This window comes from Marmota monax, unplaced genomic scaffold, assembly GCF_021218885.2.
Source record: "Marmota monax isolate L192 unplaced genomic scaffold, Marmota_monax_Labrador192_F-V1.1 WCK01_AAM20220418_F8-fsc00017, whole genome shotgun sequence".
Taxonomy (NCBI): domain Eukaryota; kingdom Metazoa; phylum Chordata; class Mammalia; order Rodentia; family Sciuridae; genus Marmota; species Marmota monax.
Genome location: NW_026695241.1, coordinates 23,730,936 through 23,746,659, shown reverse-complemented (window position 1 = coordinate 23,746,659; position 15,724 = coordinate 23,730,936). Strand labels below are relative to the sequence as shown.

General features: G+C 32.0%; 1 protein-coding gene across 6 annotated transcripts in view; it reads left to right on the top strand.

Annotated features, from left to right (window-relative positions):
- Positions 1–15,724, top strand: part of Pcnx1 (pecanex 1) — a 154,478-nt gene that overhangs the window by 51,428 nt on the left and 87,326 nt on the right. For 3 of the 6 annotated variants that reach the window (XM_046440990.2, XM_046440988.2, XM_046440993.2), the window contains 2 exons: positions 8,224–8,356; positions 14,377–14,561. The exons of 2 other annotated variants lie outside the window; for them this stretch is intronic. In XM_046440990.2, the coding sequence (XP_046296946.1) occupies positions 8,224–8,356; positions 14,377–14,561 (318 nt within the window). The remainder of the gene's footprint in view (positions 1–8,223; positions 8,357–14,376; positions 14,562–15,724) is intronic. One more of the 6 variants, XM_046440989.2, reaches the window with a different exon arrangement.

The window sequence follows — 15,724 nt, the reverse complement described above, 5'->3', positions numbered from 1 at the left end:
ATGAACTAAAAGTTTTTATTCCTACTTTGGTAGAAGAAATGTAATAGTATGTGAACTACTGAAAATCTTTTTTTTTTTTTTGCCAGAGGAAGACATTCAGGGACTATTTTTGAGCTTCATTGTGTAAGCAAAACAAAATTACTTAAATGTGTTGGGGTGGGCTGGAGATGTGGCTCAAGCTGTAATGCGCTGGCCTGGCATGCGTGCGGCCCGGGTTCGATCCTCAGCACCACATACAAACAAAGATGTTGTGTCCGCCGAAAACTAAAAAAACAATAAATAAAAAATTCTCTCTCTCTCTCTTTGAAAAAAAAAAATTTCTAAAAAAAAAAATGTGTTGGGGTTTTATGTTCAGTTGGTTTTCATTGCAACTATATATATGGGTTTTTTGGGAGGTTTGTTTACTTGCGCTTCTTGGAAGCTTGGAAGTAGTGGGAGGGGATTTGTTTTTATTCTCATTATTTAAAAATTATATAGAATCTTCTCTACTGTCATGTATAACTAAAAAGAACAAAACAAAAAAATTATATAGAATCTCAAACACATGTTAAAGATACTTGTTTACATAAACATTATTTGTTACAAGTCTTGTCTGGCAATTTAGGAGAAATGTTTTTGGGCTGTCTAGTTTTTTCTTGCATACTGTACTTCTGAAGCATGTCAACAAAATATGTTACTGCTTAACTCTTAGACATAAAACCGCAAATAGATTTTATTTCAGCAAATTTGAGGTATTGGTGAGTTCTCCGATTATTTTTGTTTTATTTTTAAACTGGGTGGTGTTGGTTGTGAAGGGATAGCATTAGGAAATGCTTCATAAAGTATTAAAATAAAATATCTAAAATAGGAGTTAATCTAGTTTAGTGACATGGAATTATGTGCCTTTGTTAGTATAGGAGTTCCAATGTTGTGAATCATGCAAAGCTATTTACCTTCTTTAACCCTCAGCTTCTTCCTCTTAAAATGAAATGATGAGTGTACTTATTTCATAGGGTAATTGTGAATATTAAGGGCATTCGTGCACTAAGATGCTTAGGCAGTCTGGTACATAGAAAATGTTGCTGCTGTTATTGTTATTAAACAGGCTTGTTTTACTAAACACACATATCCTATCGTATTAATTCTGTGGTATAAATAGAGAAAAATAATAACATGTAGAAATAAATTAGAAATGTTTTAATTATGCCATTGTGTGAAATTTGACAATAATTAAAGTAAAATATTAAAAAAATCAGATAATATTTTTATCTGAATTTCTAATTCTTTATATAATACTAGCAGAAAAAATTATTTTTAGTTGACATCTAATCTAGTCTTATGGATTTTACCTTATTTTAGTAACAATGTGTCGTATAACTTATCTTTCGATATTTAGTTATGAAAGAAGTGTTTGTTTTAGTAATTTGGTTAAAATCAGATGTTATGAATAATCTTCTGCAGTTACTTAGGAAAAAAGTTTTAAATTCAGACTAAGAGATTTTCTGTTGACCTCTTGTTTTATACTTAATTTCTCTTTTGTAATTATAAATCATATCTAATTTATGACTGATATTTTAAGAACAAAAAAAGTACAATTATATATGCTAGCAAAATGTCCTCTGTTTTCTAGCTTGTACTTTAATAAATGATTTTTTCTTTTAAAATTTTTATTGGTACATTATCATTATGCATAATAGTGGAACTCATTGTGAAAATTTTGTACATGTTCATAACATGATTTCCTATATTTAAATCCCCAGTATCTTCCCTTTCCTCCTCACTCTCTCTGATTCCCTTCTTCTGCCCTACTGTCTGTCCCTTAGCTCCTTGATTCCCTTCTCCTACTCTGCTGGTCTCTTTCTAATTAAAGTTTTTTTTGGGGGGGGGGCTATTAAACTTTTGTTTCGGGCTAGTAAACTTATTTTCTGCATGATTCAATACTGTTAGCATATTTTCTCCATTATGTATCAGATTGTAAAGAATAGCCAGAGTAGAGAGGTTTGTGGTTTACTTATTACTTTGTACATTTTTCTGGATTTCTTAACATGTATTTCTCTGAGAAAATTATTTTAAATAGAATATTTAGATCACTTTGTAAGTAATCCTTTAATAACTTTGTGTTTGTAGCCAAAGATAAAGGTCATCTTCCCCCCCCCCCCCCCCCCCCTCTATACTGGAGATTGAACCCAGGGCCTCACACACTCTAGGCACATGCTCCACCACTGAGCTATGTCCCCAGCCTTTTTTAGTTTATTTTGAGACAGTCTCGCCACGTTGCTGAAGTTGGCCTTTAATGTTTGATCATCCTGCTTCAGCCTTCCAAGTAGCTGGGATTACAGGCTGGTATCATGCGAATGTACCACTGTGCCTGGCTCAAAGATAATCTTTAAAGAGAACTACTATTCAAAGAAAAGTCAAGTCTTCTAAATAAACAAATTTCTGAGGGTTTGTGCTACATATGTAAATTATAGGGCTCCCCCCCTCTTCAAATATCACTGGGCATTGGAAAGAAAAGACGAAGACCACTGAACAGACAAGAAAATGTGAATTAAAGCTTTTGTACTTTGCTAAGTACATAGGGCTATAAGGACTAATAAACTTATTTTTCTGATTTCTTGGTTCACATGACATGTTAGAAGAAGCAAGTTAGTAGAAGGGGATGGAGAGAGGCTGAAGTAATGAAAGCAGAAAAAAATGCATAGCCTACCCTAAAGGAGGAGCTGTAACTATACTGAGCAAAGCCAGACACAACAGAATAAGATCAGTAAATATAGGGACAAACCATCTTTTATTTTAATAGTGTTCAAGGACATCATATTATTTGCTTAATATTGTACTATAGTACAGTGCTACAATTGTATGAGTAGTTGATCTTGATTCATTAAGATTATGTTTATGCTATTCAGAGCTTAGACATAAAAATCTTAGAAGCATACTCACTAAGTGAAGTGAAATAGCTTTGGAAAACAAATCTTCCCTTACAACAGTATCAAGAAAAATGGTATTTTATTGAGAAAGTAAATAAGTGTTCATATATGGAAATAAACATGGCAATATTTTTTCTTTCTAGCAGAAGTGAAATTTCTGTTTGAAAGTGAACAATTACATTTTAATATCTCTAATTAATGATTGAATACTCTGACAAGCCATGCAACCCATGCCTCAGTTTCCTTAATTGTAAAGCAGGAATCATAACTCTCCGCCTGTCTCACAGTTAACTGTCAGACTGTAATGGGCTTAGAAGTGTGAGAGTGCTTTGTAAATTGTGCATTCATTATGTAACCTAAATGCTGATCATTTCAGGAAGCTTCCCTTTTCAAATATGTCACTTTAAATATATATTCTCTAGTAATCCAATGTTAGGTGAATCTCCTGAAAAATAAATAGAAAATTGTATTTGAATACACTTTTCTAAGAGAAGGTTAATAATTTTTATTCCATTCACAAAGGATTAAAAGGATTAGGAATTACTTACGAAAGTAAGTAATCCTTATGCTGTACTTTTTAGGAATTGTTTTCTGTATGTGTGTAGTAGACTCCAAAGTATTATTTAGTTTCTAGAAAGCATTTTGTCTGCCTAACTGTATGGCTGCTGGTATTGTGGAAAATATTAGTAAGGATATGCAAATTGTCTTTAACTCAAAATACAGCTAATAATATTGTTGTTATTTGCAGTTGTCAAAAAGCAGAGAAGTCTGGGGCTGGGGCTGTGGCTCAGTGGTAGAGTGCTCTCCCAGCATGCATGAGGCACTGGGTTCAATCATCAGCACCACAAAAATTTAAAATAACGATATTCTGTCTACCTAAAACTAAAAAAATAAATATTAAAGAAAAAGCAAAGAAGTCTTAAAACTGTTTGCACAGATGGAAATTATTTTAATTCGGAATTGATGTTTAGAAGTTGTGCAATAGATTCTGATTGTTCCTTAGCCTCCCAGAAAATGGTATTTCCACATTTCTTTAATAGAACAAAATCTTTTCATGTTGATGTTAGCATTGTTCTTGGCTGGCATGGAAAGTAAGAAAGAGGAAATATGTTTAGATAAAATGGATTTCATGGCTAGACTAAAACATTTATTTCAGAATTTTTTGTTTTGTAAAACCATTTGAATGTTTGTTTCTTTTTATGGTAATTTCATTCCTAAGTAATTGTTTACACCTTGATGAATATTTCAGTGTATTCCAGAATATTTGCAAATGTCTTTTATTTTTCTGAGGTGCATAATATATTTGTTTCATACTTTGGCCATTTTTCTTAAAAATTTAATTTCTCACTAGCAGTTTTCCTATCTATTTGAGATTCAAGCATACATTTTTCCCCCATGGTTTTCCCAGATGTATTCCTATTTTCCCCCATAATCTACACTTCCCATCAAAAAGAGTTCTCTTGAGTAGTTTCTTCTAAATTTTTAACTTATTAAGAGCATTTGAGCTCTCCCAGGAACCTAGGCATAGCATTACATTTCTATCAGAAAGTAGCTTGTAACCTATGAATCCTTTCAATAATTAGTCAGCTATGTGATTGAAGTGGTTTTAGATAAAGCATCTTTATCTCTACATATTTTTAGTCAGAATCTTCCAGTTTTTGAGATAGAATTTGGACATCCCTTACCTCCTTCTTCACCAGTTTCACTGTTTAATGCATCTGCCTTTAATACTTTTCTATTGCCATTCAAAGATTAAAGCCATCTTATAGTATTTTATTTTAATATCCCATATAAAAATAAATAATTGCACTAAAATAATTCAGCATGGAACATGTAGAATTTTCTATAATTGATTGGGATAATTGGGAAGTAACACTTGAAGCGGGAAATGTGGGTTGTGCAATTAACTTTTGTTGTGATCTTCAGCAGAAGTCAAACCTCTGCTGTCATAATATCTGAGGATAGTTGTACCTTGACAATGAATTACTCGTGGGCTTAAACCTTATTGATTGTATCACTTATACTGAAAAAATAAAAAAAAATTGAACTATCTGAAGATCCCTCTTAGTAATGATCATAAACTGGTCTTTTATACTCATTTTGACACAAATAAATGATTAGAATGCCAAAACTGTTGCAATTTTGAAAAATACTTTTTGAAAATAATATATATAACTATGTTCTTAAAAGTATTTGATAAATCTTGAATTTCATGGTTTTTGAATCTCTTGAATGTAATTTTTCCCCTTTTGTACACTGACATAAAGTTTAGTTGTACTTAGATCATCGGCTTTTCATCATTTGCTTTTTATGTTACTATTGTCAACTAATTAACTTCATCCTTCTTTGCCAGAAGATGCTGGAATTTATGCAGTTTCAAAATGTCAACTTCAAAATCAGTTTTTAAAGTATTTTCTCCCTTCCCTTTCGTGCCATGATTCAAAGATTAAAAACAATCCAACGAACAAACAAAAACCAGCTTATTTTCTTTCTCCTATAAAGTAAAGCGATTTAAAAAGTGTTTTTTACACTTGTGTAAGGAAATTTTCATCAAGTTTGGTTGTATCTTATATGACTATAGCAAATTATTTTAATGTTTAAAGATCACCTGATCCCAATTGGACCCTGTTTGAAATAGAGAGCACATTTAAGTAGCACATTTCCAGGGGGCATGGTTTAGTCATATTTACTGTGTCTGTAAATGATGGTTTGGCATTTTCTGGCAATGGTGTGATTCTAGCTATTTTTAAAACAGTTGCCACAGTAAACATTTTCAAAGTTTTTCTAACAGTACACATTAACATCTTGAATGTTACAAAGGACAGTTTGGGCAATAATTGCAACTTTTCTTTGATATATTTTTCAATGAATGCTTAAAGTTTCACCTTGAGTGTGGTCAGGCCCATTAAGGAATAAATGATGTTGCGTTGCTATTTTGCAAATAAAATATGAATGGTGTGTTTGTGGCAAAAAAAAAAAAAAAGATATCTAAAAAAACCTAAGAACTTTTTGACTAAGCATAGGCACTCTCATAGTTTTTTGTTTTTTCTTCACCCCCCCTCCCCCCGTACTATGGAATAACTAGCTTTGATTTGATTACACCATTACGTTTTTAGTAGAAGGAAGATAATAAAACTGTCTCCTACTTCCCTTCTTCCTATTGTCAGTATTCAGTGATCACATGCTGCTTTTCCCAAGTCCTTCTGAATAGTTCTAGTATATTTTATAGATTAAATTATGTCCTATAAATTGTGTCTGGGAAAGTTTTACTTTGCCATTTTGCTTAAAACAAAATAGAGGGACTGTTGAAAATTTCATAATAAAGTTAGATTGACCTATAAATAATAGTTTATTATAAGCAATGACTTATAAGTAATAGCATAATTGTCACAACTGTAGAGAAATCTTCAGTGTAATATTTTATGAAAGAAGACTTGACTTGAGTTTTTAAATAATGATATAAATTCTGTTACCTGACTTAACTGCATTTCCTCCCTCAGCTGGCTTGTTTTCTTATTGGCTTTTTTTTTTGTTTGTTTGTTTGTTTGTTTCATCTTTCATCCAGTGACTGCCCTGCCAACATGTTTTCTTCTTTGTAATGATGTGGATTGCATTTTCATTTCATTGAGGTCCTGGTTGTCAGGAATTGGCGAAGTAGGCAATGTGCTTTATAGATTGTGATAACAATATGGCAGCCTTGACTTTCTAGCACTGTTGGATGCGACTTTCTAGCACTGTTGGATGCGACTTTCTATGATGAGGGCAATGTTCTGTCTGCATTGTCTAATAATGGTAGCCACTGGCTACATGACACTACTGAATACTTGAAGTATTGTTCACAAATGTGAGGAACTGAATTTTTAACTAAGTTAATTTAAATTTAAATAGCCACATATGTCTAGTGGCTACCATATTGGAAAGTTCAGCTCAAGATGACCAGATTTAATCAGCATCTTTTTTTTTTTTTATTGACCATATGTGATTTTTGTTTACATGAACTTTAATCCCACAAATAACAGCCTTTTCATAGTTAAATGAATTTTTAGGTTTGGGAGAAATGTTTCTGTACTAACTTCTTTTGTCTTTATTTATACTTGGCATCAAAATACCCTTTGTCAAAGATCAAAATGATTCCCCAAATATTTAGATTACTAGGGAACAATAGTTATTTTATATTAAAATGGAGAAAAATAATTTTATTTGTTTTGAATACCCTAGTTGGTCAATTAATATGATTTTGTAAAATTTATATTATTCTACTATGCCATTGTTGCATGCTTGGTTTAGTTTGTACTTTCTTGCTTCTAGATTAAATTATTAGTTTCTATACTTGGCATTTTGCTGATACTTGCTTCCTAATGTTGATGGAACTAGGGCCAGGGCCATAGAGGTTTTGAATAAAGTTTGATAGTAACAGAATACTTTATAGTGAAGATATATTTATGCTTTCTTGAATATTTAACAAACTAGCTGTGTAATCTCAGTCATTGTTTTCACAAGCTTGCTGCCTTACTCATTGGCATCTTCAGAGAAGTACAGAGGAACTCCAACTTAATTATGGTTCAGTTTATAACTGTTTAACTTTTACAATCGTGCAAAAGTGATATGCATTCAGTAGAATCATACTTCAAATTTTGAATTTCAATCACTTCCCTAGGGTTTGAAACTGTGATATGATATTCTTTTTCACGTTGGATAGCAGCTGGGAGCCACAGCTCCTAATCAGCCATATGATCGCAAGGTGAAGCAGCCTGTCAATACTGTACATTATACTCTTTGTTAAACTATGATGTTTGGTAGGTTAGATGTATTAAATGCATTTTTGACCCATGGTATTTTCAATTTATGATTTTTTTTGAAATGTAACCCTATTATAAGTCAAGGAGCATCTGTTACTCTTAGTTGCTTTTATTATTCTCATGAGAGTAAAATCTAATGCCCATTCCCATTAATAGAAACTAACAAACACTAATAGAGCTGACTTAATTAAAGGGAGAGTAGAGGAACATAGACAAAAATAAATGAGACTTTCAGGAAAAGATTTAAAGCAACATAGATCTCACAGTAGGAAATTGAAGTTGAAGAGAAATGGTGAGGTCAGATAATAGATCAAAACATTTTTCAAAACAAATTAACTCTAAATAAACGATACTTTTTTATTGACTGCTGGATATGATACACTAATTGTATAGATAGAAACAGTTTCGAGTAAGCAGACAAGTTCTCTAGAAGTGGGAAGTCAAGGGAAAGATAGGGTCAGCTGCTATTTACATCTCTGACCTAGGCTCCTATTTGACCTAAGTCTGTCTTGATGCAGCAGCACAGGCCAGCGAGGAGGCAGTGTCATTTCGCCGTGAACGCAGCACATTTAGGCGCCAGGCAGTACGGCGCCGGCACAATGCAGGGAGTAACCCTACCCCTCCTACCTTGCTCATCGGATCACCCCTAAGGTATGGTATTTTAAAATTCCACCAAGTTAGCATGCATGAAACAGATCTTCTAACCTGTTCTGTCGGAACCAAGAAAGCACTTGAAGAGCTTTGCTTTTCTTTCTGTTTCTCTTCTATACATTTCAGCTCTTAGGCTTTCTCTGCATGTAACCATGAGCCTGTTGCATTATGCATGCCTTATGTTGTACTGTTTTTTTAAAAAAATGATCAGATTGGTTTTGTCAAGTTTAAATCGCAAAATCACTTTTAGAAATGTGAATAGTAGATCTTAAATTAGCATTCCCTCTTTTTTGTATTTCAAATTAATACTATTAATACATCTTTTCCCAATATCTGGATAGTGTTTAATAAGAAAAATTATGAGACCTAATGATGAGCTTGTTGAGAAATAACAGATAACTGACCTCAGTTTAAGTCAGTTTGTTTCATCTCACTAAAATATATTGTTTTACATTGTGTAAAATTGAGTGGTTTTTATTTCACAATCACCAGAACCTAATAAATAACAACTAAAATATTTATGTAAGTATGGTCAATTGGATATCCTTATCTCTATGTATATTTATATTTAATTTCTCAACCCCAATAACATATTAAACATTTTTTTCAATATTTCCAAATAAGAAAACATCCATTCATAATATTGGGGTTATTTTCCATTAAAATTTCAATAAGTGTTTTCTTCTTAATTATCTCAAATCTGATGAGTTCATGTCTCAAATTAGAAATTTAACAATTTGTGGGGAACTATGGTGTACACCTGTAATCTCAGCAGTTTGGGAGGTCAAGGCAGAAGGATCTCAAGTTTGAGGTCAAACTCAGCAACTTAGAGAGACCCTTTCTCAAATTAAAAAGTGAAAAGGGCTAAGGACATGTAGTTTAGTGGTAAAGCACTCCTGGATTCAATTTCCAGTACTGGGGGGAAAAAATGTAACAATCCATTCAAAACGCTATGCTTTATTTTAAAAAGACAAATATGGACGTAATTACATATATACTTTATCAATCTCTCTGTCCAAAAGCACAATTTACAAATTACTTTCTTTTCACATTTTAAAGAAGGAAGAACATTTGATAGATGAGAAGAGATAAGCCCTTCCTTTTTAAAATTTTTTTTTGAGAGTAGCAAAATCTTATTTCTTTAAAATGTTTCATTTTGTAAAGTCCCTTGAGATTTAAGATTTGATTCTTTTTCTAGATTTTTTTTATTAGAGCAAGAAGCTTCATCTCTCATAGATCATGATCCTAATTCCTTTAACAGTAGATAAATTAATATATATATATATATATATATATATATTTTTTAGTTGTACACAATACCTTTATTTTGTTTATTTATTTTTATGTGGTCCTGAGGATCGAACCCAGGGCCTCTTATGTGCTAGGCTAGTGCTCTACTGCTGAGCCACAACCCCAGCCCAATAGTAGATAAATTTATAAAAACTTGTTATTGGCTAAACCAACATTTAAAATATAGAAGTGGGAAGGCAACCAATTTAAAAGAAATATTTATTCTAGGAACCTTTGCTTTTTGTGAGCACCCCACTTCTATTTCCTCTTACCTTCTTTTCTTCCTGAGGGAACTTTTCCTTCTGCTAGTGAATTTTGGGCCTAGCCTCAACATGCAGAAAGAGGTGAGCATTTTCTTAATTTTTTAAAAAAGATTTGTTTCTTAACCTTTCAAAAAGCCCCTTAAATAATACTGCCATTGATAACTTCTTTGCCTTGTTACTCACACCATGTTTCTATTTCTTAAACATTTAATTAACCTTCTGTAAGACTAAAAATTCTTTCATTCTTTGCTACAAATGAACCTGCTGAAACTCATCAAACAAAGGCAGACAAATTAGTTTTTTCCCGTGCCTGGTGGAATATTAGATTTACCGTTACAACTCCAAACATTCACATAATATTTTCCCAAGGCTTTAAATATATTAATCACATCTAGGGTATGGCATAGAACTTCTAAAGACATCATACTAGAATTTTTGGAAAGTAATCTTATACTAGTCAGCATGTATAATTTTTGTTAAAGTTCCAGGATATTTTCAATACAAAGGTTGCATATATATCGTAAATAAGCTGGCTTTACTCTTCCTCATGAGTGAAGTGAAATAAAATTTAACGGAGAGGAATTAGGAAAAAGTACCAACTTATTAAAATCATCTTTTGTAATCATAAAAATATTAAAGGGAAGTATTGTTATTTTTTTTGGTATAAGCTCTCAAATAATAATCTCATCTTTAAATAAATATAGGATGGCATGGTCATTTCAAAGATGGCAAACTTATTTGCCAAAAACGGATAGAATATATGTGTCAATACTTTCATTACAATTACTATATAAATACTAGTAAAATTTACTACACTCATCTCTCTTATCTGTAGGGAAAATGTTCCTCCAGTGGATACCTGAATCATCAGATGGTACTAAACCCTGTGTATATCAACAATACAAATATATTTATGATAAAGTTTCTCAGTTCACCACAGTAAGAAATTGCTGCCAAACTGGGTTCAGTGTTACATGACTTTAATCTGAGCGATGCAGATGCAGGCCAATGCAGGAGGATTGCGAATTCAAGGCCACCCTTAGCAACTTAATGAGACCCGTCTCCAATTTTAAAACAAAGGGCTGGGTATATTCAGTGGTAGAGCACCCTTGTATTTAACCCACAGTACCACCAAGAAAGGAAGAAAGAAAGAAAGAAATTAATGATAACATAATAAACTAGGAATGATAACAAGATATGTTATTATAAAAGGTATTTAAAACTTAAACATTGTTTATTTCTGGAATTCCATTTACTTTTTTCAGATTGCTGTTGATCATGGTTCTCTAGAACTGCGGGGGACCGCAGGGAGTAGTGGGTAGGGTGGTGGGAGCATGGTGCGCGTGCGCGCGCGCACACACACACACACACACACACACACACACACACCCCACACTTTAGATAAAGGGAGACTACTATAATTTATTTTAAACTTCAGTGAATAGTTTCTAATGAGCCATCCAAAAAGCAATGTGGTAAAATCTGTTTACATGGTTTGGGAGTGAATCATGAATTTTCTCACAAACAGAATTTGCATTTTTAAATAATGCTTATTAGAATAAACTCCTCCAGAACTATTTTTATAGCTTTTTAAAAAAATTAGCCTATATGTAGGTTTTAGAGATCCTTGCCAATTGTTCCTAGTCAGTAGAGCTAAAAACAAAGGCAAATATTTAAAAATATTAGAAGACAAATATTAATAATTCTGTATTTATCAACCTAAATGTTACTTTTTAAAATATAAGACTGAAAGATCAGTGGCAAAAAATAAGATCACAATTATATTTGAGAGTTCATTGTTAGAAATTTATGAAGGTTGTTTTGTGCTCAGAAAAGAATTAATCAGATACTTGTGTATTACATTGAAGATATTCTTTTCTCTGGAATCTGGAGATTGAGAGGAATTATGGAGTCACACTCTCAGAGTTTACATTTTTATTTAGACAACACATACAAAACTAATTGACAGTACAAGAAAGGATGTGCTAACTATCACTTCAGTGCTACAGAAGAAGAAAGAACAAGACCAATTATTCTTCATTTAAACTGGAAATGTTAATTAGCATGATTGTATACCAGTGATACTAGTGGTAGCCAATAATTAAACACTTAAATTTCTACCTTTTGCTATGTTGTAAAGTAGTTGCTACCTTTTTTCAAATGGCTAGTTTTATTATATAATTGGAACTGTAAAGAAGATACATTTATGCCAGTTATTAGTTTGAAATGAAATGCAACCCATCAGGATTATGTTTTTTGACAATTTTTGCAAAAGTGACAGACTTTTTCTTGTTGAAGGGTTTTAAAAATAGAAACGCAAGGGAAATAAATATTTTATTACTACCTTTTAAACTCAATATTTATTATCTCATAGAATTTGTCATTTCTTTTACTTCTTTATTCTGGAGTTGATAAAAATCAACTGCCTGATATTTTGAAAACATTTTATAAACTTGGTTATACATTGTACATCTGGGTTCAAGATTCAAATATTCTCAAATGTACTTATATAGAAATACATCTAAGTGTACTAACCATCTTTGCTTATGATTATATGAAAAATTACTAGAAAAACTTGTTGAGTACAATTTCCATAAAATTTGGCTCTTTTGAATCTAAAAGGACACAGTACTTAAACTACTTAGATATTTTTCCTTGCTGTTTTTCTCTTGTGAAACTTGTTCAGCTTGGTAAGGTTTGTGAATAAGTTTAGATAGCTTTTGAGGAAGAGTATCAGATGCATTATATATGTATGGAAGATAAAAACTTATCTTCAGATCATGTCTTGATTTATATGTATTATATGAAGTTTCTAGTCCAAACAAGTTATTACATAAATCCTTTTGTAGTTATGGCTTAGTTATGCCAGTAAGGATTTATAAGTCAAAATTTTGCAGATTTGATTTTTCTTATATGTTGTGTGCATTCTTATTTGTGCTTAGAACATGTACCCTTCAGTGATGCTAAAACAAGCCTGAAATGTGAATGTTGCTAGTCAATATAACTTTCTGTGATGGTAGAAATATTCTGTAATCTGCACTGTCCAATGTAGTAGACACTAATTACTAACTACTGCCCACTTTGTTAGCCACTGGCTATGTTATGTGATCATTGAGCAATTGAAATATGGTTTGTATTACTGAGAAAATTAAATTTTAATTAATTTAAATAGTTCCTGACTACTTCAGACAATGCAGTTCCAGAATATTCTGTTGATATAGCCACAGACTAAAATATTTTTAATTAACCTTTTATTTCATGGTCCATCTGTAGTAGATAAGTTTGTTTTATAGGCATCAGAGAAACTATTATGTTGAATTTAAGGGATTAGAGAGAACTTGGTATTCATTAAAAATAACAAAGTAAGGCTATCCTGAATAGCATTCTTTTTGTTCTAGAGGTCTAATAATTTTAGAAGCAGACTCTTGGGATTGTTCAAAGTCAGCTCAGATTAACGGAATACAGTGTTTCATTGAAGAATAAGCAGTATTTCATTGAGAATAATCTAATAATTATAATTAAAATGTTTTCATGAATTTCATCAGTTTAAATTTGTTTAGATATTATATGAGCCTTAAAATTCACATTATCTAAATAAATTTATAAAAATATAAGAATGATATAGAAAATTTTATAAATAATTTTAATAACTTTATACTAAATACTAAATATTGTAGCAAAAACCTTTATGGAATTTAGAAAAGATAGAACATCCCATGAAATTACAGGTTTCCAAAATATATTTTCTAAAATGATGGGTCCTAGTTAATGAGACTACAAAACAGATTAAAAAGGAAATAACAATTTGTTCAGGGAACATAATCTTTAACTACCTCCTTAAATACTAACCATGTTATTTCAGAAATATGTAGGCTTTTTATAGGTAATATTTTATATTTATTCTGCTTCTGTCAATATTCTGATGGTCATTTGTGTTTCACTTGTTTGAATGAGTTTTTCCTGTTCTCTTCCACTAGTTTGTGATTTTTTTTTTTTATTCAGAATTGTTGTCTTGGTTGCATTTGTTAAGATTCTTTGGTTTTCAAGTGCATAGAGACTTTGTTTTATAAAATTGAGACCCCAGAATGTTTTAAAGAAAATTTTAGAATTGTTTGAGATTATAAATAAAAGTGCATGTTTAACTGACACATATGGTGAATGTGCTCACAACTCTGTTGCTTTTTGTTTCCCTTACACTAGAATTTATTTGACTTGAAGTAGAAGAAAGTTGCAGATTGAGCAATTTACATATATATTAAATGTTCAGTGCATTAATCACTACAAATCAAACTGATAAGGACCAGAACATTTAAGTTGGCAGTGTCATCTCTATATTTTACAAAGTTGGTTCTTTCTTAGGTTACATTGAAAAGTGTCTTTTTGAAATCAGTTTTCTATATTGATTTCATTCTAGCTATTTTCTCTTTTCTTCCCTGTAATGTCTCCCCAATCCATGTTTTCTCCTAGCCTTCAAGATGGTCAGCAAGGCCAGCAGTCCACAGCCCAGGTCAAAGTCCAGTCCCGCCCCCCTTCCCAGGCTGCAGTGCTCAGTGCTAGTGCCTCATTGCTGGTGAGAAATGGGAGTGTCCACTTAGAAGCATCACATGACAATGCATCTGCTGTAGGCGGTAGCAGTTTGCAAGATGAACTTGGTATGCAGGCCTTATGTAATCTTGGTTATACAAAACTTTAATGCAGCAGATAATGGATGATGATTGCACTTCTTTCTTGAGATAGCTTCATTTTGGAACTATGCATAAGAGCACCATGTTTGCCCAGTGTGTAAGGAAAATTTAAGTTTTTTGCTTTTTTGTTGTCTGTTTCTACTTCTTACTCTGTGTTTTATTTTGAGCATGTCCATTATTAGTAGGTAGTTAATGTATTAATAAGTTTATACTTTAGTATTCTCTTGAAAATTATTTTGACAGTTTTTCCCAAGCATTTGTACTATATGAGAATTTTTTTTTAATTGTTTAGGCCCGGTGTGGTGGGGTTCACCTATAATTCCAGCAACTTGGGAGGTTGAGGCAGAAGGATCTCAACTTTGAGGCCAATGTAAGCAACTTAGTGAGACCCTGTCTCAAAACAAAAAATAAAAAGGGTTGAGGATGTAGCTCAATGGTAAAGTGCCCCTGGGGTCAATCCCCAGCACACCTCCCCCTACAAAAAATACCCTTTGATTTCTTTGAATATGCTATATATAGGAAAGGCAAAAGTGCTTTCTAATGGTCAGTTACTAAAAAATATCTCTTTGAGGTATTCTACATTTTACAATGTCCAACATTTTTAATAGAATTTATTATAGTTCTAAATACAATACTCTGAGGATATCATGGCTCTATATTAATATCAGATAATAACTGGATAAAGTATATCCCTTTTTCCTGTTTACATATCTATAAATGTACACATAAATTATTAAATAATTAATTCTCAGAGTCGTATAATTGAAAACCTTGCCAATACATTAGCCATTCAAATATCTGCTTTATGCCTTTAAATAAGGGTAAAATTTTATACTGATTTGATTTCTGTTTCTCTATATTGATTTCATTTTTATTTCTCTATATTGAGCTGTAGATTCCAGCTTTGTTGTGCTCAGAATGCAGATTAGTTATTAAGAAACACACACTTGTGATTTTGCTTATTTGTGTTATAGCTGCTTTTCACTTATAAAAATGACATCTAATTGATGCTTTAGTTGGAAGGATATGTGGTGTAAAGTACCAAAATTAGAATTCAGTAAAGCTTCTTACGCTATCTGTCCATTGGCTCCTTTTCTATTTTGTAAAATAGGTACAGAGATATTAATAGA